This window comes from Meles meles, chromosome 3, assembly GCF_922984935.1.
Source record: "Meles meles chromosome 3, mMelMel3.1 paternal haplotype, whole genome shotgun sequence".
NCBI classification, from domain to species: domain Eukaryota; kingdom Metazoa; phylum Chordata; class Mammalia; order Carnivora; family Mustelidae; genus Meles; species Meles meles.
In genome coordinates this window covers 68802299-68827779 of record NC_060068.1, presented here as the reverse complement: position 1 = coordinate 68827779, position 25481 = coordinate 68802299, and the positions used below count along the sequence as shown (strand labels likewise).

Below are 25481 nucleotides of genomic sequence, written 5' to 3'. Positions count from 1 at the left end.
AGCCTTTGCCAGGTTTAAATATTTCTCAATAAAACTTAGTGCCTACTATACCCTGATTTTTTTTTAAGTCCTAAAGTATGATAAAATGGTCAATGGTTAAGGACTTTTGGTTTTGGTTTTGTTTTTTTGTGCTACTGATATAAAAATAATGGCTATATTTAAGGCTCATTAAGTGATTGTAGTTGCCCTGAACCAAATCTGTATCTCTGATGTTGTACTATCAACTGAAACAGACCAACTGCCTTGAATGAGAAGATCCATATGGTGGCATGTAGCAGTATAGCTTGTCTGTCACTGAGGATGATTCTTATATACACAATCACAAACCCACCTTTCTCATGCTAAATTCTTGGTGTTTGGAAGATCTAAGATTCCTGAAAATTAAATTTAAATTGTCATAAGGAATAGCCTACTTTAGACAGCAATGTTTCCATCCCTATTCTTGGATCTTTTGTCCCCTATCCTGACCATCTACCAAATCATCTTTCCAAATGGGACTGAAAAACCCCTCCTTCAGGAATCTTTTCCTAACCAAACTCCACATCCCTCCACTTATGTCCCTGATACTATTGTGTAATCTGTATTAGCTTCAACCTGCATATATTATTCATGTTTTGTTTGCCTTCTACTTCTAGCTAAGATGTAGTCTCTTTGACTTTTTAAGCTTCCACAGTGTTTAGCACAATACTGTGCAAGTTTGTATGTATGTGACTGTGTGTATGCATGTGGAATGTGTGGGTGTGCATATGTTGAATGAATAAAAGACTAAAGAACCTGGGTGGGTGGAGGGTGGGAACATTTCACAATTTTTTGCAAATAAAAGTTCCTAAACCTTCTTAATACTGGTTTCCTAATACTGTTAAAATCTGGTTTCCAAAGCTATCTCAGTTTGGTTTTGGACATGTCAATAATAAAAAGGCAGTGAAAAAACTGTTTAAAAAACCTTTATGAAATATTCCAAAAGGCTTTTTAATAAATTATAAAGAGCACCAAACCAAAATGTTTTACTAAATAGTGGGCAATCCTTTCCTATAACTTTATAAATGGAGACTTCTTTTCATTCAAGACAAAGAATACTGAACAGGAATAGGTGTTGTGAATCAGGATAAAAAGGCAATTCATTCTAAGTAAAGATCTAATGCATATTTTGCCACTAATCTGAAAAGCCTTCTGCGGTACATATGTATGTTATGGTAAGTAAAAGAATGATTTCTATCAGGATGTTGTAGATCTCTATAATTGTTCTGATACTATAAAATATGACATGTACTGAAACTGCTATTTAACAAGAAAAATTTTGTTTATAATAGCTGTTAATATTAAAATAGGATATAATAAAAAATATTTTCAATGTGTATATTTTCAAATTTGCCTGACAGTGTCCTTTTGAGAAATCTGACAATTTGTAATTAGATTACAGACATTTGAATTTCACTTTTATGATTGAAAATATTACACTCACATAACAAACAATGCTATTAGTAGCTTTTTACTGAAGCACTCTGCAAGTTATATTTAAAGCTTTGCAATAAACAAAATTCATTGTATTCTTTGAAATAAAATTACACAACATATAATGTACACTATAATTACATTAAGAATAAATAAATGAAGCATAAAAATTCTGTGCCATAACAATGGACTGTTTTAGCTGTCATTTTAAATGCTAATTTATATGTTTGTATTGAGTACTAATGTATTTTAAACTCAGAAACCTTTACCTTTAAATAATATACTAAAAATATCAAGTTTGGAATATAAACATAAAGTTTATGCCTCTTTTTCTAGGTCATCTAGGAAATAAAACAAATGGGAGGCAAGGAGAGTTCTTTCTGTTACTGCAAAATGCCTCCTTGTTTTCGCATAGATTTCTATGTCATTTCTGGATATTACAAGATGACAAATATTACAAGATGACAGCTTGGCAAATTATGAGCTTCTTTAAGTGATTTCTTATTTGGAAGAAGGAAATAATTTAAACAAAGAACCTCCTTTTTTGGCTTACTCATTCTCAATCTTTTTTCTCTAATAAAGCACTTCTTGAAATGCTCACTATTAATCATTTTAAACAGCACAAAATGAATTGGATTAATTTATAGAACTAATCACAATAGGTTATCAGTATAGATACTAGGGTGAGGTCCTAGAATTTGTTACACGTAAGGCTAAACTTGCAAGAGATCGCATGGCAAAAGTGGAAACTTTGTGACATATCCCAGCTTTTGAAATATAGTTAGAAGCCAATCGAAAAAGCCTTTCAGCACCAAAGGTATTGAAGTGCCCAGGAAGCACCTTCTCTACCAGACCTCTGTCCACTAATTCTATCAGACGTTCACATGTTCCAACATAGTCACTTATCCTGCTGTATGGGAGCCAGTCAATCAGTGATCCATCATACACAACGTCTCCACTGAAGAGAATCTTCCGGTCTTTGTCATGTAAGCAAATACTGCCCCTGGAGTGACCAGGCATGTGCATAACAGTGAGCTGTCTGTCACCAAGGTTTATCACATCACCTACAAATAGAAACAGAGTTTACAGATAAACATGTTGTATACTTGACTTCAATCACTTAAAGAATAAAAGAACCAGTAGTTGATTGAAAAGAATCAGTAGTTGGTTTCAAAGAGGTCCAGAAGGAGGATGACACTTATTTTCATTTTATTTCAGAAACACAATATTTCTTAATGAAGAATTAAAAATAAATTGACTGTATTTCATTTCTATTGTTTGCTTGACCAGTGTTTGTCAAAGTGAGTTATGTGGAACACTATTTCCGTAGGTTGTCCTGATACATAAAAGAAAAGGAAGATTCTGTAGCCAAATACTTTGGGAAACCCTTCCTTCAAAGAAAACGAAGCAGATTTTTTTCAACAAGGCTTCTGAGAGCTTTTTAATATGCTAATCTACATTGTAGATATACACAAGGGAGATATGACTGTACCATTTCTCAAACTTATTTGACCACAAAACTTTTATTTTTCAGTACATCCATGGTACAAGTTTCCTGATGACACAATTCATGAATGCTGCTCTTTTTTTTTTTTTTTTTTAAAGATTTTATTTATTTATTTGACAGAGAGAAATCACAAGTAGGCAGAGAGGTAGGCAGAGAGAGTGAGAAGGAAGCAGGCTCCCTGCCAAGCAGAGAGCCCGATGCGGGACTCGATCCCAGGATCCCGAGACCATGACCTGAGCCGAAGGCAGCAGCTCAAACCACTGAGCCACCCAGGCGCCCATGAATGCTGCTCTTTGAGGTATGAGAGCAAAATTGCTGTCTCACTGGATTTAAATCAGTACTAGCTTAAGTTACTCATCATAATTTAAAAGTTCCATATTGTTATCTTTAGTGCAAACATACAAACAGAAAAAAAAGACATATAATTAAAAAGTTAACAGGGGAATTAAAGCAGTGTAATAATCAGAATTTGCTAAGCCTAAAAGACAATGAAAGAGGAAAAGAGGGAGAAATAAGAAGTAGACACAGAAACAAATAACAAAGTGGCATCCCCAAATTCAACTATAGCAATAATTACATTAAATGTTAATGGGATAAATATTGTAATCAAAGGCAGAGATTGTCAAAATAGATTTAAAAAGTAAAGGAACAGGGGTGCCAGGGTAGCTCAGTTGGCTAAATGTCTGAATTTGGTTCTGGTCATGATCTCAGGATCCTGGAATTCAGCCCTGAGTCAGGCTCCCCGCTCAATGGGGAGTCTGTTGCTCCCTCTCCCTCTCCACTTCTTCCCTCCATTCATGCACACATGCTCTCTCTCTCAAATAAATTACCTCTTTAAAAATAATAGTAATAAAAGATAAGATACATGCAGTCTATAAGAGAGGAACTACAAGGTCAAAGACAAAAAAAAGTTGAAAAAGTTATACCACATAAAGTTTAATAAGAGAACTAGAGTGGCTATATTAATATTAGACAAAATAGGACTATTAGTAAAGCAAAGAGATACATTTTGGGGGCACCTGGGTAGCTCAGTGGGTTAAAGCCTCTGCCTTTGGCTCAGGTCATGAGCCCAGGGTCCTGGGATAGAGTCCTGCATCGAGCTCTCTGCTCAGGGGGGACCCTGCTTCCCCTGTCCCACCTGCCACTCTGCCTGCTTATGATCTCTGTCTGTCAAATAAATAAATAAAATCTTAAAAAAAAAAAGAGAAAGGTATATTTTATTGGGATATACATTAAGTCAACACACTAAAAAATTATAAATGTGCTTGTTCCTAACAAAGAGACTACAAATTCATGAAGTAAAAACTGACAGAACTGAAATAAGAATAAACAATTCAGGGGCACCTGGGTGGCATAGTTGGTTAAGCGGTGGACTCTTGATATTGGCTCAGGTCATGATCTCAGGATCGTGAGACTGAGCCCCCTGCAGGCTCCATGCTCGGCGTGGAGTCTGCTTATAACTCTCTCTCTCTCTCCCTCCCCCTGTACTCATTCATGCTCTCTCTCTCTCTCTCTCTCCCCCAACAAACAAGTATTTAAAAAAAAAAAGATTTTATTTATTTGACAGAGAGACAGAACACAAGCAGGGGGAGTGGGAGAGGGAGAAGCAGGCTTCCCACTGAGCAGGGAGCCCAATGTGGGGCTCGATCCCAAGACCCTGGGATCATGACCTTAGCTGAAGGCAGATGCTTAATGACTGAGCTACCCAGGTGCCCTGAAATAAATATTTTTTAAGAAAAGAATAAACAGTTCAACAATTATGCTTGGAGATTTAAATATTCCTCCCTGAATAATTTGTAAAACAAGTAGATAGAAAATCAGTAAGAATACAGAAGATGTGAACAACACTATCAACCAATTTGACCTAAGTGACATATATAAAATGCTTTATCTTAAAACAGCATACAGTCTTTTTAATTGCACATGGGATATTCATCAGGCTATTCAGTGAGGCTATAAAGCAAGTCTCAGTAAATATGAAAGGAATAAAATGATAAAAATAACTTTTTGACTACAACATAATTAGAAATTATTAACAAAAATATTATGGGAAATATTCAAATATATACAAAGTAGGCATCACAATTCTACATAACTTATGGATCAAAGATGAAATCACGTAAGATATTATAAAATCTCTTGCACTGAATGAAAATACAAATAAAATATATCAAAATTTATGGGATGCAGCTAAAGCAATGCTTAGAAAAAAATGCATTGCTTTAAATGCTTATTTATAAAGGGTTAACTGTTTAAAATCAAAGTTTCTAACCAAAATTTTGACCTTAAGAAGTTAGGAAAAGGACTGAATCAAATATAAAGTAAGTGTTAAGGAATAAATAATGAAGGCCAGTACAGGAATAAATAAAATAAGAAACAAAATCAATAGAAAAAAATCAAAGAAACCAAGAGTTGGTTCATTGACAAGAGGAACAAAATTGATATACCACTGGCTAGACAAAGAAAAAAGTTAAGAGAAAACACAAATTCCAAAAATCAGGAATGAAAAAAGGGATCCCAAAGGAAATTAAAAGGAGTATAAGGGAACACTATGAATAACTTTAAACAAACTTGACAACTTATTTGAAAAAGACAAATTTTTAGGAAGAGACAAATTACCTCAAGTGATTGGAGAAACAGAAAATCTAAATAGACCTATATCACGCAAAGAAGTTGATAAATAATTTAAATCTCCCCACAAAGAAAAGTCCAGGCTCAAAGATAGCTTCATTGATCAATTCTGTCAGTCACTCAGGACAGGGAAGGAATCTAGACTTTCAGAATATAGATGAGGAGGGAAAGCTTTCAAATTCAATTGTAGACAAAGACAAACAACAACCAGTATTCCTAATGATAGTCATCTCAAAATCATTATCAAAATATTGGCAAATTAAAGACAGCAATTTATAAATAGGATAATGACCAAATGAGGTCTATCCCAGAAATGAAAATTTTGTTTGACCTCTGAAAATCAAGTAATGTAATATACTATATTAGTAAAATAAAGGAGAAAAGCCATAGGACATCTCAATAGATGCAGAAAAAGCATATGACAAAATCCAACCCTTACTGGTGGTAAAAATTTTCTGCAAACTAGAAAGAGAAGGGAAGGTCCTCTACTTGATAAAGGGCACCTATGAAAAACCTACAGCTAACATATCACTGAATAGAAACACTAAATGCTTTCCTACTAAGATAAGAAGAAGGCAAGGATATTTACTTTTACCATTTCTATTTAACATTACTCTGAAGATTCTAGCCAGTGCAGTAAGCCAAGAAAAAGAGTAATGTCACACAGAGGTGCAAAAGAAGTAAATCTGTCTTTATTCACGGATAACAAGATCTTTTTGTAGAAAATCCTAAGAAACATACAAAAAAGCTAGAGAATTTAAAAAAACAAGTTTAGCAATATTACAGGGTACAAGATCAGATACAAAAATCAATTGTAGGGGCACCTGGGTGGCTCAGTCAGTTAAGCATCTGCCTTCAACTCAGGTCACAATACCAAGGTCCTAGGATCAAGTCCTGCATTGTGTTCCCTGTTCAAAGGGGAATCTGCATTCCCTCTCCCTCTGTAGCTCTCCCTGCTTGTGCATGCTCTCTTTCTCTCTCTGTCAAATAAATAAAATCTTAAAAAAAAAAATCAATTGTATTTCTACATACTAGCAATGAACTATCAAAAATTTTTAATTTAAAAAGCCATCTCGGGGCACCTGGGTGGCTCAGAGGGTTAAAGCCTCTGCCTTCAGCTTGGGTCGTGATCCCAGGGTCCTGGGATCGAGCCCCACATTGGGCTCTGCTCAGCAGGGAGCCTGCTTCCCTTCCTCTCTCTCTGCCTGCCTCTCTGCCTACTTGTGATCTCTGTCAAATAAATAAATGAAAATCTTTTAAAAAAAATAAATAAAAAGCCATTTCTTTCATAATAGCAACAAAAAGAATAAAACACTTAGGAAGAAAAATTTAATAAAAGATGTTTTGTTATATCTGTATACTGAAAAGTATAAAAACACTATGAAGAGAAATTAAAGACCTAAACAAAAGGAGAGATATATCATGTCAATTAAGTGGAAGCCTCAAAATTGTTAAGATGGTATTTAAATACGATTTTTCCTATAGCTACAATGCCCAATAGAACTTCCTGAGATTATTGAAATATTCTGTATCAACTCTGTCCAGTACTGGACATGTGGCTACTAGCCTCATGTGGCTAATGGTACTTGAAAAAGGCTAATGCACTACAATTTTAATTTTAATCAATCCTAATTAATTTAAATTTGTATTTAGATAGTCAAATATGACTAGTGGCTACTATAATGGTGAGTGTATATCTATAGATTTGATAAAATCTCAATCAAAATCTTGACCTTTTTTGTAGAAATTGAAAATCTCATTCTAAAAGTTACATGGAAAGGCAAATGACTTAGAATAGCCAAAACAATTTTGAAAAAGAGGTACAAAGTTGGAGGACTTACACTACTTAATTTTAAGAATTATAATAAAGTTACAATAATTAAGAAAGTGTGATGCTGGCTAAAGGATAGATATAATCAATGGAAGAGAACAGAGTCCAAAAGGAGATATTCATATATATGGTCAATGAATTTTTGACAAAGATAATTCAATGGGTAAAAAGAATAATCTTTTCAACAAAGTAGACTAGGACAGTTTGGATATCCATATGCACATAAGCATAAAAGAACCTTTCAACTGTCACTTGACAAAATGAACAAAAAGTAACTCAGAATGGATCATAAACCTAAATGAAAAGCTTCTAGAAAAAAAAACAAAAACCAGGAGAAAATCTTTGTGATCTTGGGATAGGCATAGCTCTTAGATATGACACAAATAAATCATAAGGAAAAATGACTAATTGGGCTTCATCCAAGTTATAAGCTTTCTTGCTTAAAAAGACACCATTATGAAAATGAAAAGGCAACCCACATATTGGGAGAAAATATTTGCAAAATATATGTCTGATAAAGGGCTAGAATTCAGAATATATAAAGAATACTTACAACTCAATAGTAAGAAAACAAAAATAAAAAACTTTAAAAAGGAGAAGAGATTTTAATAGACTCTTTGAAAAAGAAGACATTTGAATAGCAAATACGTACCTGAAAACATGCTCACCATCATTAGTTATTAGGGAGATGCAAATAAAATCACAATGAAATACCACTACCTACTCAGTAGAACGGCTAAAACAAAAAAAGATGGACAAAAACAAGTGTTAACAAAAATGTGGAGAAACTGGAACTCTTATCCATTTGCATGTGGGAGTGTAAAATGGTATAACTATTTTGAAAAACAGGCACTTTCTTAAAAAATTAACATCCACTTACCGTAAGAACCACGGATTCCATTCCTAGGTATCTACCAAGGATAGTCATAAGGGGCCAGACTCCTTTACAAGGTAATTGTTGCAAATTTAAATTGCCTCTGGGGATCACAAGCCACTGTCATTTATGTTTGGTTGGCAGGTAAGGTAAAGAAATTTTAGCTAGGTTGGTGTAATAATGGAGCTGTCAGAGTGATTTATTTTTCGTTAAGTGTATAGAAAGGAAGGGAGTGAGAGAAATTGAGTCAAAAAAAAATCTGTGGATAATAACCAATGTAGGGATAGAATTTTATTGATTATTGGTTATACCCAGGTGATATTCAAAATATTTAGCAACAGATGAATCAAAAGTGCCCACCTATCAAAATCGATACCAACCGTAAGCAGTTGATAGGCCATATGGCTAAATATCATTAGATCTGTCATTACCCTGTGGCTTTACATGTGCCTCCCATATGTTTATAACACTCACATAAATAATTTCATCAAAACTTCTAAGAATCAGAATTGCCTATGAAATGTATCCATATATATAAAATATTATATATATAAATGTATAATCACACACACCCATACACACACACACACACACGCAAAATATCCTTTTAAGCCCTCACCCTGACCCAGTTGTCATCAGGTTCCAGCCATACTAAACTTCTCTTGGCTTCTCAAATATCCCTTCCCAACTTGGTATTCCCCCATCTTTTTATTTCATTTTTAATCAAAGAAACATATATATATTTCAAATAAAATATTCCAAAAGGGCTTAAAGTGTAAGAAAAAGTTATTTGCCCCATTCTGACTCTATCTCCAATCCTGCTCCCAAGAATCAACCACTTTTTAACAATTTTTCTCTGGTAGCTGCCTCTACTATGCACACCCATCTCTAAATAATTTTTATATCTCATTTCTTGATTTGCCAATTAGATATACTGTACTGATTTCAATTATGTATCACAATTTCTTGGTTTATAAATTTTAGATGATATTTATTGACTTCCATGATGAAATACAAGAATTTTTAGCTCTATTTACTCTTCATTCTTCTACTGGCACTACACGTGTATATATTTCTTATCCTCTCATCCTCCCAAAAGAGTAATGATTTAACTACTCCAGTATGGAGCTCTTTAAGCCTGGTGTAGTATCATTGTTGGAAAGCCATCTTCGCCATCATCCTGATGTTTCCTTTCAACTCTTTCAAAAGGATCTCATGATTCCTGTATGCCATGTTTTCCTCTTGCTTTGCTTCCTTATTTTGAAGGGAGTAAGTAGGATAAAATTGTATCTTAGTAACTTTCCAAGTAACAGCATGTGGGAAATAATCTTTCTGAGAACTTCACTGTTAGTGAAATGGATGTAGAATTCTCAATTTGAAATAAACTGTATTCAAATAAGGCATAATTCCTCTTTTCTAGCTCCAAAGCCATTATGATCTGTATAGAAGACTTTTTAAAGAAGATTTATTTATTTATTTATTTGTTTGTTTATTTATTTGAGACAGAGAGAGAGAGTGGAGGGGATGGCAGGGAGACAAAGGGAGACAGAATCCATACCCAGACTCCCTGCTGAGCGTGGAACCCTGAGATCATGACCTGAGCCAAAACCAAGAGTCAGACACTTAACAGAGCCACCCAGGTGCCTCTGTAGAGATGACATTTTTATTTAAATTTCTGGAAGCTTGATTCTAGTATTCTGAAATTTTACAATAAAGTGTCTTTGGTTGGGTGTGTTTTATTTGTGGTAGGAACTCTGTGGGTTCTCTCAGCCTAAAAATTTGCATCCCTTAATTACGGAATAGTCTCATGAATTATCTCTATCATCCTTTCTTTTCCAGCACTTTCTCTATTCTACCCGTGCTTCTTTTATTCCAATGTTGAATTTTCCAAACTGGTCCTCTACTGGATCTCTCCTAGTTCTCATTTTTGCCTATCTGCTCTTTCTTTTAAGTTTTTCAAATTTATCTTCCAGTTCTACTAAGAAACTTCTACCATTTTAGGGGTGCCTGGGTGGCTCAGTTAGTTAAGCAACTGACTATTGATTTTGGCAGGTCATCTTCTAAGGGTCACAGGGTCCCTTAGAGCCCCATGTTGAGCCCCACTTCGACCCCCATATGGGGCAGGCATTTATCTGCTTCTCTCCCTCTTTCACTCATCCTCTGCCCCTCCCCCTGTTGCATATATGTGCTCTCTCTCTCTGAAATAAATAAATCTTAAAAAAAAAAAGAAACCTCTGTTAAATTCCTACACTCGTGTGTGTGTGTACATATACTGTTCTGTTGCTTATGTTTAAAGCATCCTATTGTCTCCTGGATATCTTGACTGCAATAGCTTCTGTCATGCCCTGATGCTATTAATGATAGTCTTCAATCCCCAAATTGCTTTATGCTATTTGTTTTAGTATTCGATCTCAAGTTAGACAGATTTCTTGGATTTTCATAATGCTTGGTTGCCTATTTAAGAATGGAGGGTGAAAAGGCTGCTTGTGGTGCATGCATGGGACCAGTGACCAAGGCTTCCCTGTAGAAAGATCAAGCCAAAGGCTGATTAGGGACCAGCATCTTAGTCTTTCCTCCAGGGCTAGATAAATTTCCCAGGTAAAAGTCTTCCAATTTGCTACTTGGGGGATAAAGACCTGTATCTATCCTTGAAGACTAGTAAGGAACATTCTCTTTCTCTCTCTCTCTCTCTCTCTCACACACACACACACACATACTTCTATTTTCCATACTGAATTCTGAGCTCAATAGTACTTAGCATCTTTCAGTCAAGAAACTCCTTGCTTTACCCACCCCCAGAGGACACAATAACCAGATGTGCATTCCAGAGTTTTAATAGCCTCTTAAAGGCTTTCAACCAATTCTACTTATTTTCGTATTATTTTCCTTTGCCTCTACAAAGGTACCAGCTACTGCTAATTCCTGAGCCTTTTAAGGTTCCTGCAGTGCAGACTGGATTGGTGTTTGATTTCCCATTGCTGCCAGAAGATAAAACTGCTGACTCAGTCATCACATTTACTCTGCAGCATCTGAAATAGTTCAATATGGATTTATAGTTAAACAGACAAACCATGGTCCCTTTATAATAGTCTTAGTCAGGTTTGGGATGGAGCCAAGTTAGATGTGTTTTTCAACCTGCCACCTTTCTGGAATCTATTTTTTGTTTTTAACCTCCCCAAATGATTTAAATCCACCTGTCATAACTGTGATTATTTTGGTGACTGTGGGCAAATTGTTTAAACATATATAACAGGGGACAAAATGCCTGTACGTCATATCATTTGAATATTGTGAAAAAGAGACAAAAAGATATATGCCCAGTAAAGAAGAAGGTGCTATAATAACCTAAGGTTTATTTATCTTCTTATAGGAAGATACTATTTCACTATTGGTAGGGGGAATTGTTTTCCATCTAAGATGATACACTGGATGGTGATCTCTGCTTGTCCCTCATTTACAAGTCAGCATTAAAATTAGTTATACAGTGCCCAGATTTATGCTTCCTCATGACAAGTGATCATCAATTCACTAAGTGAAATGTAATAAACCAATGACTTCAGTCTCCTTATGCTCTAATTAAAGCAACAACTTTATGCTGTTTGGATATGTGCTGTTCATGTGTGTGTGTGACTGTATGAATTTTTCATATAAATACTTTATATCTCCTTCCAGGCATCTGGATCATGATAACAGCAAGTCAGTAGGCCACACCATTCAGAAGAGAAAGGAAATTAATATTCCTGAGAAATGAGGAAATTAGATACTACTTGAGAGGTGAGGCATTCTGCTCCTAATGAAAAACACCTTTTGATTTAACACACTATTCTCAGCTTTAAGTGTTTGGTAAATATTAAGCTTTTTTTTTCTACACTTTCAAAGGCTTACAGGTCCCCTGCAGTTCCAAAACGCTATAATATTACTACCATCAACTGGGATTTAGGAAACCTGGATTCTAGTCCTAGCTCTTTTCCAAACTGGATATGTGATCTCAGGCATGATATTCAGGCCTGCTTGGGCTCTTTACTTATAAAATCGTAATTCTTATCATTCTTTCACCATTCATTTCCTATTGCTGGCACAGGAGCAAAAGTAAATAAATCAGAAGTAATTTATTATTCATTCAAACAAATTAATATATTTTAAACACTAATGTAAACATTTTTTGGTCTCAGTGCTACAACTAATTAACTCTGACTACCCATCAACTGCATGGAAATCTTACCTCTAAAAAGTATCAATTTTATCAAGAAATACAAGAATACTATAAATCTACTTTTCTTTCATCTCAAATTATCAGAAAATGACTACTACCTGTCTTTTTTTTAAATCTTTGGACTTAAAATTTTAATGAAAAGACTTTTTCAGTGGGGTGTGAGGTACAGAATCTTGCTTTCTATTTTTTGATATTTCAAGTGTTCAAGATCTCATCTGTATGATAAACTGATATTATAAAATATTTCATATTTGTCATATTGGTAAGTCATAAAGTAGCCTTATTGTGCAACAGGATTTTTCTACCTCTTGAAGGAATATTTTAATAAATAAAATTGGCAATTAAAATGGTTTCAAGATTAAAATGTGAGAAGGGGTTTCATATCCTACTCAGAATTATCAAAATGTATTTAAGGGGTAGGATTTATGATCTACATGCTTTGATCTCTCCAGTCTTGGTTCCAATCCTAGCTTTTGTCACTATCTTGTTTTGTGGACTCTAGGCAAGCCATTTAATTAGGGGTCAGCCATCTCACTTCAAACCCGTTGTGAAGATAAAATGAAATCAACAAAAGTATTCTAAAAAGAAAAAAAGGAAATTAATATACAAATAATGCTATTGTGACTAATTAGCTCAATTGTTTAACGTGCTGGGGTTGAGAGGGCTCTTATTCCATTAGTTTCTTCCTGATCCCCATCCTGTCTTTTACAGACCAGAGGCCCAAGGCTATCCATGCATTAGTTCACATACTTCAGCATCACCGGAAATAACCTCCTTATTAATTTTTTTCAGGCCTTGCTTTAAACCAGACCATATATTGTCATGCTGTAAGACTCACATCCTCTACTCTTTATATCAAGCTTTTCTCTAATGAGGCTACAACAAGAACAGAAACCTATCTGGAGATAAGGATGCACAAGCAGATATGGAACCACTGCTCTCTAGTGGCTTTCTAAACCCACAGGTGGGAATTGCTTATACTCAGAAGTGACCACTGACATACCGGATGAAGTCAGCTGGCCTCAAAAGCACAGAACATGTCATGAACTCTCTGTGAGGAGTCATTCCTTAGAAGTCTTTTCGCTAGAAAAGCGTCTGGAAATCAGGTGTTCCGGAAAAGAATGGGTAATCCCTAGTCACAAGCCTCTGTAGTGTTACTACTGTATCTTGCATAGGAAAATGACTAAGGGGTGGGGCTGGCTTTAATTCCAGTACTTGGCGTTGCCACACGGTGCCAGAACTGGTCTCTGGTAGGGAAGGCTGCGATGGCCTTGGCTCCCATCGAGTGGGCTTCTACCCAGGAAAGGGAGAAAGAGTAGTGGTGTTTCTGCGATGTGACAAAACGGGCCAGCTTAAAGCCACGCACGTCTGCAGCATGCATCCCTCGAACAGTTTTTTCCCAATTCCCTCCCTTAAAGACAGAGCGCGCGCCCGTGAGGGCCCATTACCATCCTGCAGGATGAGGGTGGGCTGTACCGCCTGCACTCGGAACTGCCTGGCCCTCCAGCCGGGGCTGGGCGCCCGCACCACCTCGCTGTCAGACAGCCAGGTCACGGTCTCAAAGTTGTCCCCGCGAGCCAGCGCCTCGGCCTCGGCATGATGCACGGCCACCTGGTCGAACTGGTAGAGGCCTCCGGAGTGGTCGAAGTGCACGTGGGTGGCCACGGCCAGCAGTGGCCGGCACGCCGCGTCCTCTTTGGCCCCGTGATCTTGCAAGAGCCCAGAGGAGTACAGGTACTCCGGGAGGCTGCGCAGCCCCAGGCCCGTATCGATCACCACATCTTGCTCGGAACCGCGCACCAGCCAGATGTTGGCGCGGTTGCCCGACTCATAGAAGCGTTCCTGAATCCAGAAAATGCCGTCGCCAAGGGACTTGTGGGCATACCACTCGAGCGCGGACATGCTGGGCAGGGGTGCGGTGGGGTGGAGTGGGTGTAGGTGTGTGTGCCTCTGGCAGGCAGTCCAGACGCTAGACGCTGCGGCTGTGTGGAGCGGTCAGCCGGCAGCCAGCGAGGAGGCGCAGAGCGAGGAGAGGGCGGGGGATCCGGGAGATGAGAGGGCGGGGGAGAGAACTAGGAGGAAGGACGCGCCGAGACGCGGCCTGGAGAGTCGGCCCGCACCCTCCAGCCAGGTCCGCAGAGAGCAGAGGTTGCTCTGCCTGCACCGAGGCGCGGGAGTAGTCGCGGCTTCAACAGCTGCAGCACGAGAGAGCGTTAACGCAGGGGCACTGCAGCAGACTGGAGACCCAGAAGGGGACACTTTCTTCACCCCGGGGGTCTGACTGCAGAGGCGAGAAGCTAGGCGGGGGAGGTGCCAGGTCCTCCTACCCACCGCGCGCTGCGAAGTGCATTTCCAGCCGGCGCCGAAAGAGTCAAGCCGAGCCGGATGGAGGAGTACGGCGCCTGCCAAGGGCTAAAAAGCTCTTGGCCCAGCGGGCGGAGCCTAGCTTAGGGAGTGGGCGGGGCTTAATGTTGGGATCGGAACAGGGCTCTGAGACCGCGTGGAGGGCGGAGCGCGCTTCTCCAGAGGTGGAACGGGTATCCCAGCGCCCGCGCCTTCTGTCTGCACCCCTTCCTTGCCGGCCGGCACTTCGGCTGCACAGTTTTACCCAAGCCTCAAGACTTAGTGAGCAGGTAACAGAGGGAGTGATTGAGGGGTTGGGAGGAGATGGAGAGGGTAGAGAGAAGTTAAAGGGGCACATGGAGAAGGTGGGGAAGTCAGGGTGGCGATTCACTAAAGCGCTTCTGGATTGAGGGGCGTGGGGAGATCGCTCTACCTTTCCTTCTCCTAATCCCTTCAAAATCTTTGAAAACCGTCCTTTCCAGATTTTACCTAGTCTCCACTTCCTGGGACTGTTTGCAGTGAGTTAGAAGGGGGTTTATGATGGTAGATTTTCAAATCTGGTGACTGTGATTGGCTCAGGCACGAGTCATTGCCGCAGACTTGCTGCTTAAGGACCGACTATTCAGTATGTTTTTCTAACTCTTGGCACTCTCCCCTGTATCGCGGGGAGAGGATTTGTTAATAACGTTTTTCTGGTCTTCTGAAAAATGAAATTCTGTATTACTTCCCCTACCCTCCATTTTTTTTTTTTTTTTTTTTTTTTTTTGATTAGTTTGTCCGCTCTTGGAAGAGAGCAAAGAAACTTGATGGAAAGGCTCAAGTAAAGGTGGAGGCAGTCGCACCTTGTGAGAACGGAAAACGTGGATAGTGCCTGGGTGTGGCCCAGCCCGCCACAGAAATTACCCCTACTCTTAACACCAGGTCCCTGTCCCCACCTAACACTTCCCAGCTATTGAAACATCAAGTTAGGCTTCAAAAATTCCCTTGAGAACTTGACTAACCTCCTTACTCAGCCAGGAAAAATTATAAAGATACCCATGAGATAGCATTATAAAAAATAATTAAGAAAACCCTTTTTGTGGCAGCTACTAATAAGCTTTCATTGGAGAAATGTACTGACTTCCCCTACACTCCTAAAGCCTTTGGTGAGGATGCAGCTTTTCTCAATATTTTCCTAATCTAGTTAGAATCTATCCAGTCCCTCTGTTTAGGGCTATCCATACATGCAAGGCCTTGAGCTAGATGATATGTGAGAATAGAACTGGAGGTGGGGGGGGGGGGAGAAGTTGTGATCTGCGTTTTCAGGAATTTGAGGAAAGATAATACCTATGCACAAATATTTGTATGTAAAGCAGTATAGGATATATACCACAGAGGAAGTAAAAACTAGGTGCTATAAGGATGCAAATGGAAAGGACTGTTTAAGAGTGGTATTTGAGCAGGACGTAAAAGACCAGTTTGTTAGGATGCCCTCCGCTGGGAAGTACAGAGCTTTCTGTAGTTGGGTATTTTTCCTCTAGGCAGAGGGGAACCACTGTAGGAGAAATGGAGGGATATCTTTACTAGGCGGTAAGTTCAGCAGTAGTTCACCCAGTGTTATTGGACTTTTGCTAGGCTCTGATTAGTGATAGAGCATGAAAATGTGAATAAGTCTTCAAGGAGGCCTTCATGATTACAGATCCTTCTGCTTGCATCACACTTTTCCCTGAATGTCTGTCCTTTCTTAGTTCTTAACATGACCTTTCCATTTCCTGTGCTAGCCTATGAGCTGTAGGAGAGCAGAAGCTTTGTTTTTGTTCAGTACTGTATGCCCAGTATGGAGAAGATGGTCTGACACAGAGGGTGCTTAATAAATACTTGATGAATGGGTAATTGAAGAGCTTACTGGAAAGACAGACAAGAACTGACAATTACAACATGATTTTTTTTAAAGGGTAATAAAAGCAGGTCTCTCCCTTCTCTGTCTCCTACGTAGGAGACAGAGAAGGGAGAGACCTACCTCCATGTTGGGTGGGGGAAAAGTATATTTGCACAGCATCTTAAATGATGTTGGGGCTTGCTCAGGTAGATGTGGGAGGAAGGCATTCCAGGCAGAAGGAATGCTACAAGCAAGAGTTGGTGTAGCAGAGTTGAGAGTGGCTAGAGTATGGCGTGCAGGGCGCAAGAGGCAGAAAGTTAGACTCAAAGCTTTGTTAGTTAAGGAGAGTGACACATCAAGGTTTATGTTCTAGAAAGATAACTGGAGAGTGGCTTGAAAAGGGGTGTCTGGCCATGGGAATTTATTTGTTCTGTGTTAAAGATCCAGGTGAGAAATGGTAAAGGCCTGAACAAAAGCAGAGGTGAAGGAAGGTCAGCATGTAAGAGAGGATACAGCTAAGATTCGTCTATTGATGAGGGGATTGAGGGAGATGGGGAGGAGGTCAGTATGACTATGGGGTTCTGGTTGGGACAATTTAGGTATCACTCTCATCAGGAAAGATACTGTGACCTGGCTTTCAAGTCCTCCCCCAGCTTCCATGCCTGCTTACATCTGTTTGTACATTTATTTACCTCACCAATATGTGCAAGGGACAGTGTGAGATGTGGAAGACAATACATTTAGGCCACAGCATAACTCATAAAATGTTCGTACTATGAGGAATTTTAGAGATTAGCTCAGGCTCTGCTGCAAGGTTGTCTTTATAATTGATTAGAATGGGCTTTGCATTTCAACTCTTGGATGCTTGAACTACACCCATCAAACTATCTCAGAACAGTTCTGAATTGCAATTTTCATGAGTCATTCCAAAATGGAAGATGATGCTTCTGATTTTACACCTTTTTTTAAAAAAAAGATTTTATTTATTTATTTGACACAAAGAGAGAGATCACAAGTAGGCAGAGAGACAGGCAGAAAGAGAGAGGGGAAGCAGGCTCCCTGCTGAGCAGAGAGCCCAGTTCGGGACTCAATCCCAGAACCCTGAGATCATGACCTGAGCTGAAGGCAGCGGCGTAACCCACTGAGCCAGCCACCCAGGCGCCCTGATTTTACACTTTTAAATTCAGTCAATTTTGCCATTACTAAATCACTTCTTTGTAAAGAATAAAGATATCTGTGGGATTAAAAAAATCTTCAGCTAGCCTAGAAGTTTCAGATAGCATAATGTAGATGAACGGACAATGGAAAGGTACCTGAGGCTTTAACCCAGTTCTGTCTTTGTTAGGAATTAATTGCATGTCTTTAGGCAATCAGCTAGCCTCTCAGAGCTTCACTTTCCTCTTTTACAAAATGCAAAGTTTAATCTGAAGCAGTGGTTCTTTTTTTTTTTAATTTTTTTTTTAAAGATTTTTTATTTATTTATTTGACAGAGAGGGATCACAAGTAGGCAGAGAGGCAGGCAGAGAGAGTGAGAAGGAAGCAGGCTCCCTGCCAAGCAGAGAGCCCGATGCGGGACTCGATCCCAGGACCCTGAGATCATGACCTGAGCCGAAGGCAGCGGCTTAAACCACTGAGCCACCCAGGCACCCTGAAGCAGTGGTTCTTAATTTGGGCTACACATTGTAATCTCTGGGAAGGCTTTAAAAAGTCCTAAGGCCTAAATCCCATCTCCAGAAATTGTGATTCTGTTGTTCTGGGGGGGAAACCCTGAGGTTTGTTTTGTTTTTATTTTTTAATTTATTTTATTTTATTTTTTTAAAAGATTTCATTTATTTATTTGACAGACAGAAATCACAAGTAGGCAGAAAGGCAGGCAGAGAGAGAGGAAGCAGGCTCCCTGCTGAGCAGAGAGCCCGATGTGGGGTTTGATCCCAGGACTCTGGGATCATGACCTGAGCAGAAGGCAGAGGATTAACCCACCGAGCCACCCAGGCACCCCTGTTTTGTTTTGTTTCTAAATTCTGATGATTCCAGTGTACGTCCAGGTCTCCAACTTTAAAATTCTGGAAGTTTAAAAACAACAACAACAGCAGTGTTAATAACTGGCTGACTGATTTGGGTAGGTTTGCTCATGAAATCATATGATAGAAAGAAAGAAAGAAAGAAAGAAGGAGCTCAATATTAATTGTGGAACTGCTACTGTCTAGAGAGCACCATGCTAGACAGTGAGGGGTATAAAATCTCTATTGTTACTACAGCCGAAGAAATAACAAACAGAAAACATAAGTGAAACTCCTTCCCTTTGGAAAAGACCCATTTCCTAAAAAGGGCATTGTCTCCATTTCTTCCAGAATTAAAGAGCAGTGATGTGTAACACCTCAATTTTTATTTATTTTAACAGGAGGATCTCTCTTAAGAGCAAGGTGGGGTGAAATGACTATTGTGGATTTTTGAGGGACTTAAACTGGATCTTAAGGTGAAAGGAGATCCAGGGAGGCAGGAGGAAAGAGGGAGTATGTTGCAGTGGAGAGAATGGTCAACAAGATATGATGATAGAAGGAGTCAGGAGAATGGAGCAGCCATCTTAAAAGGACCCTTATTACTTGGGTCAAGAGTTTGAACTTAATTCCATAGCCAAGAAGGAAATGAGAAGAGTAGCATAATCAGAACTATGCCTCAGGATGAATAATGTATAAGGATAAATTCAAATAAATGGTAAAAACAAGGGATATCACAAAACTTGCAGTCAGTCAAAAGTGAGGTAGAAAGGGGCTACATGGGATTATGGTAGAGGAAATGAAAAGGAAGGGATGCTTTGAAGGAAGAATTAGCTGATTGATTTGGGGGGGGTGAAAAAGAGTGAGAAATCAATACCGATGCCCTCCACATCATCAAATGTTGGTGACTGGGAAAATAATATACCGTGGACAGAAATAGGGTTTTAATACCTGAAAGGGAAGCTAGTTGGTGTAGAGGGAAGACGATCTCAGTATTTTAAGCTTAAAGTGCTTTCCAGATATTCTTTTGATAATGGGAACATGGGCTGAAACTCAAGACAAAGGTCAGTGCTGGAGATAATAGTGTGACCAGTCATCACACCCTGAATGTGGATGTGTTTTCTGAAGACCAAGACCAAAAAGAGCAGAAGGCCAAAGATTGTACCTTAAGGAAACCATACTTAGGACATTAAGAATAGAAGTAGACAGGGAAAAAAAAAAAAAAAGTCAGTGAGGTAGAAAGACCTGGAGGGGTGTTGTTGTTGTTGAGGTTTGTTTGTTTGTTTAAGTAAGCTCCACACCCATGGAGGAACCCATCACTGGGCTTGAACTCATGTCCCTGAAATCAAGAACTGGGCTGAGATCAAGAGTCAGACACTTACCTGACTGAGCCATCCAGGCACCCTAAAACCTGGAGTTTTAATAAAGCCTAGGAAAGAGAGAATTCCAAAAGGGAGGAGGCAACAGTGAGCCATGTGCTTTGGAAGTCCAGAAGCATGATGAAAGGACAGTGGATTTTACCACTGGGGACCATTGGGGCCTTTGCATTTCAGCATCTTTGTGAGTGTAGTGTCCATCACAAGTGAGGTAAAAGTCAAACCCCTTACCACAGCTCACAGGGAACCACAGGGTTCCACAAAACCTGGCCTCAACCCACCTCTCTTTACTCCTCACTCCTCACCAACAACATGGCTTTCTTGTTCCTCGGACACTCCCAGCATGTAACTTCTTCCTCTGCACTTGCTCTCCTTCTCTCTTTAACTATCTCTGCTTTGCCCCTCCCTCCTGTGCTCACAGGCCTTCTCTAGCATGCTGCTCAGATTTATCCTCCAGAGAAATCCCCTGTGTGAAAAGCCACTACCATACCCCTTTGTTGTTCTCTATCCCCTTACCATGAGTTCTTTTACTTCAGAGCTGTATTAATGATTTTCTAGGGCTGCTCTCACATTTTGCCACAAATTGGGTGACTTACAACAACAGAAATTTATTCCCTTGCAGTTCTGGAGGTCTAAAGTCTGAAATCAGGATGTGGACAGGATTCATTCTTTCTGACAACGCTGAGGAAAATTTTGCTCCCTGCTTCTCCTAGCTTGTAGAACATCCTGGCACTGTCTGGTGTTCCTGGCTTGTAACTGCAGCACTCCACTCACTGCCTTCATCTTCATATGGTGTTTTCCCGCTGTGCATGTCTCTGCCCAGATTTCCCTCTTAGAAGGACACCCGTCATTGGAAGAGGGCTCACCCTGATTCGCTGTGACCTCATCTTAATGTGATTACATCTGCAAAGACTTTACTTCCATATAAGGAAGGTCACATTCACAGGTACTGGGGGTTAGGAGTTCCAGCATATTTTGGGGGAGGGAGGGACACAATTCAGCCCACGACAAAAATACATACATTATGTTACACACTTACTTGTTTACGTGTTTGTGTTCTTTCAGCTGCTGAAATACAAGCTCTTAGGACAGGGACACAGTTTTATTCAAAGCTTTCTGGGTCCTGCCACAGTGCCTGGAATGCTCAATGTTGGTTGAATGAATGACTCAGTGAAATTGGTCTATAGGACATAGAGGAAGATTTGGATAATGAGGAAATGGGGAAAGTTGGTTAAAAAAAAAAAAAAGCCCTTTAGTCAAGAAGTTTGGGAGGGTGAAAAAAGGACAAGGTAGTGGTCGACTCAAAGGATTCCAAAGATTGAAGCTTAGGCCTCATTTGTGAGCCATTTTTCCTATGAGATAGTTACTGGAGTCCAAGAAATACGTCTCAGCTCTGCAAGAGAAGAAAATGAATGTGTCAGTTTCTTTAGGTATGGGACGAAAGACTTCTAATAGCCAAACTAAAAAGAGATGAATCTCTAGGCCAGAATACCATGTAATCATTAAGGGTGGCTCAAAAGCTAGGACTGATTTTTCTGCCAAGGGTAGTGTATTCACTAATGATATCAGTTTATATACCCAAAGGTGTTTAATAAATATGGAAGTGTAGAGGCAGCAGGGTTTGATATTTCTCAAGGGGTATTTCATCAAGCAGTGGTAGCTGATAACTCTTTTTTTAGGGTGAATTTTCCCAACTGATTCTTAGAGCCCACCTCCAAAGATTCTGGTATAAGGTTGAATACTTGAGGATTACTTGAGATTCTGTATATTTAACAAGTTCCCCAGATAATTCTTATGATCAGATGTTTGGGGAAATGTTACCTGGAATTCTTCTTAATCTTTATTTCGTAGCAAATTCCAGATTAGAATTAAGCCCATGGTCTCAACCATGCCTCCTGGGCTCCCACACTTCATTTCTTAGAGTAAAGGTGTGTCTTTCAGCGCAGCAGTTTTCATACTTGGGAAACCTGCTTTCTGTGGGCCCAGCGTATGCTTGGGTGACTCAGCAAATGAAACACAGCCATTTGGATATTCTCCCTCTCTTTGAACAGATGGAATGAGCTTGATTATTAAAATAAGCCCCTTTCCTATATAACTTGTGCTTCATTGTAACTAAATAGTGAATGAGGGAAATTGATTCTGAATAGATTCCAATTAGTGGATATGGAAAGAATAGAATTACAGTCCATAATGGAATGATGAATTTAGACTATAATCATCAATGGCTGCTGAAATCATTAGGTAGAAACTGATGGGGAAGTTTATACTAGATGAAACAGACTGATAGTACCTGAACGCACTCACCAGAGAACATCACCGAGAGAGAGAGATTCACGTGCATCCTGATGTGATGCAGTAGGAAGAACAGAGCATCTCTTTTAAGTCTTCTTGCAAAAAATTTAACTTAAATTTGAGTAAATGTCTAGCCCACCTATTTAGAAAATACAGGGGCTAGAGGAATGTATTAAGCCACATCTCATGGATTCAGTTCCTCACATTCAGAAATGGAAGAATGTATAGCCTTGCTACTTTCAAACTGTGGACTGCATTCTAGCGGCCCTGGTATCCCCAGAGAGCTTGTTAGAAATGCAGGTTCTCGGCCAAATGAAGGACTCCGCATTTTAACAAGATCCTAGGTAATTCTTGTGCCTTAAATCTGGAGAAGCATTGTCCAGGAAATGACCTCTTGTTTTCAACAAATAATGGCAAGGGAGAAAGAGAGGGGAACTGTTGAGTGGTATGGATATATTACTGCTTTGTTGGGCTTTCAGGATTGAATGATATATCAGTGGGAAAAGAGATTTAGAGGATGTGTTGTTATAATCATCACTACAGTTGAATGCAGGCTTGTAATGAAAGAGCCTTGATTTAGGGATCCCTGTTCATATGCTGCCAGCTCACTTCTCGCTCTGTAGTATAATCATGTTTCAGACAATTCAGAAATTCAATGCAAAACTTGAGTATGTGACATCTCTGCCATCCCCAAAGTTGAAAAGAGTACAGGTTTATCATACCTTTAATTTTTTTTTTTTTTGCTTGGACACACTTCAGAGTCTTTTTTTTTTTTTTTTTTATTTGACAGAGAAAGATCACAAGTAGGCAGAGAGGCAGGCAAAGAGAGAGGAGGAAGCAGGCTCCCCGCTGAGCAGAGAGCCCGATGCGGGACTCGATCCCAGGACCCTGAGATCATGACCTGAGCCGAAGGCAGAGGCTTTAACCCACTGAGCCACCCAGGCGCCCCCACACTTCAGAATCTTAATGAGCCTGTTCCCATTTCTAAAAGGACCTTGGATTAGATCTCAAGGATTCTTTCCAACACTCAAATTCTAGGATAAATAAATCATTTAAAAATCTCAATGTATGTGACTAATGTGATAGTGTATGTGACTAAGGATAGTCTTCACGTTGAATGTAAAAGCAAGTCAGTCTGTCTTCATCAGCCAGACTTTTCTTGTCCACACTTTTCACAAAGGTCTGAGATGTTGATGCCAAATCACAGAGGGGTGGAGAGAACTGTGTCAGCTAGTTGTACAGTGGTCCAGACAATGTCTCAAAGGAGCCCAGAGTCAGCTCTTCACCTGGGGCCGAGGTGAGGTAGTTGAGGCCGTCCTCATATCACCTGCCAGGCATGACTAAGTGTGAGGGGTCCAGAAATTAGTCTATCGTATGTTTCTTTCTTTATAATTTTTACTTTCCAGAAGTATTTTAAATTGGCCATGCTACTTAATGGGCAGAGTTTTATATTTTACTTTAAAATGATGTCTTTCAGAATTTACCCACTTTTCTGGTATAACGAATTCTGATGGCTGGGAATAAAGGACGCGGACGTGCAGCTTATACCTTTAATATTGAGGCTGTTGGGTTTAGCAGAGGTGAAAAGTTACCTGATGTAGTATTGAAACCACCTCCTCTGTTTCCCGTAAGTACGTTAAAAGCGGATTTCTCGTGGTTCTTTCATGTTTTAAAGAAAATTAAAATTCTATATAGGACTGAATAGAGGATACCATTATAAAATCTTAAATGTAGGAAAGCCAAAAAGAGTGTGCTTTGCTGCTGCTGTTCTTCCCTGAACCTCTTTCTTATTTTTAACACAGCCTTCTTAAAACACAGAAAGAACTGTACTCACCTTTCCTTAAATATACTCAGTCCTGTGTGAATGAAGAAAGAATTTTTTTCAATTCCTGCGTCTTCTATTGCTGTTTTTGATGTACTCCAACATCAAAATAATATTTTTCAAAGTCAGGTTAGATTTTGCAATGGTCCCCAATGGTCCTCACTCTACCAGACTTTCACTTAATGATTTTCTTCTCATCTTATATCTATAGAATTTGATTTTGCTCCCTAGAATACCATTCAGTCTTCTATTCCCTACTCCACTTTTTTTTTCTTGCTTATTTTTTTTTGAAAGTCAATTTGAATTTTGTTGCTGTTTCTCAACATCTAACTGTTCCTACTACATTTAGTGTTGCTTTTAAATTTAATGAGTATGCTATAAACTTAATTGGCATAATATTTAATGCTTTCACTTTGCATTTAGTTTAAAACCTGAGCTTACATTTCTAGGTATGTATGTGTTACAGTATTAAAAAAATGAAAAATCATAAATAATCATACACCCCTCAATCCAGAAATCTTTCCTCTATCTCAAAAGGGAAAAGTAACTTGTCAAAAGACTTATATGTAAGTAGCGGACCCTGAACAAATGTATCTAGGGATTTAGATGTCTTACACAGGGAGTCTCTACTTTTTGCTCTTGGTGTTTTCCCTTGTTGATATTTAGTAAATAGTCTGGAACAACAATAAACATCCCATGCAGAGGCATAATGTCACTTTATACATTGATTTCTTTTAAAACAAGCTCTTCTGCATGTGTGAGGATACTTCTAAACACTGGGAAGGGGGACATGTTATTTTATACTTGGAATAAAATTAAAATTCCTTACTGCTGGCAAACTGGCTCTGTTTGATATGGCCTTGCTGGTGTCTCTCTAACTTTTCTCATCACCGACCTTCTCTCTCCCTAGCCATCATGGCCTCCTTGTTCTCTCAGACATTTTCCTGTGCTGGTTTCCCTGACTGGAGCCGTCTGTTGTTCTCAAGTCTTTCCATGATGGCTTTCTAATTTTTTCCAGAGCTCTGCCCAAATGTGACTTCCTAAGAGGTCATGTGTGCTTACCGTTTCTAGACCAACTACCTCCAGCCTGCATGTCTCTGTCCATCACTCTTTCCTCTACCCAGCTTCCTTGTTTTCATGCCACTTATCCCTATCTGAAATTGTGTATTTCCTCATTGTTTACTTACATTTTGTGTTTTTCTCCCCTAGAATATAAGATCCATAAGGGCAGGAAGTTTGATTAGTTCATCATGGTATCTCTTGTTGTCTATGTCTGGCTTATAGT

General features: G+C 39.2%; 2 protein-coding genes across 3 annotated transcripts in view; one reads left to right on the top strand and one right to left on the bottom strand.

Annotated features, from left to right (window-relative positions):
- Positions 1 to 656: 656 nt before the first annotated feature.
- MBLAC2 (metallo-beta-lactamase domain containing 2) lies at positions 657 to 15116 on the bottom strand. Its single transcript, XM_046000423.1, has 2 exons — positions 13957 to 15116; positions 657 to 2516 (listed from the first exon to the last, which is right to left on the bottom strand). The coding sequence occupies exons 1-2, from the start codon at positions 14408 to 14410 to the stop codon at positions 2131 to 2133; spliced, it is 840 nt and encodes a 279-aa protein (XP_045856379.1). The 5' UTR covers positions 14411 to 15116; the 3' UTR covers positions 657 to 2130.
- Positions 15009 to 25481, top strand: part of POLR3G (RNA polymerase III subunit G) — a 43613-nt gene continuing 33140 nt past the window's right edge. For both annotated transcript variants that reach the window (XM_046000425.1, XM_046000424.1), the window contains exons 1-2: positions 15009 to 15141; positions 23852 to 24001. In XM_046000425.1, coding sequence (XP_045856381.1) covers positions 23885 to 24001 — 117 coding nt within the window. In that variant the 5' untranslated portion in view covers positions 15009 to 15141; positions 23852 to 23884. The remainder of the gene's footprint in view (positions 15142 to 23851; positions 24002 to 25481) is intronic.

Coding starts and splice junctions, on each gene's coding strand:
- MBLAC2 (XM_046000423.1), bottom strand. CDS start 14,410: ATGTCCGCGCTCGAGTGGTATGCCCACAAGTCCCTTGGCGACGGCATT. Junction 2,517..13,956: donor CACCCTCATCCTGCAGGATG/GTAATGGGCCCT, acceptor TTCTATTTGTAG/GTGATGTGATAAACCTTGGT.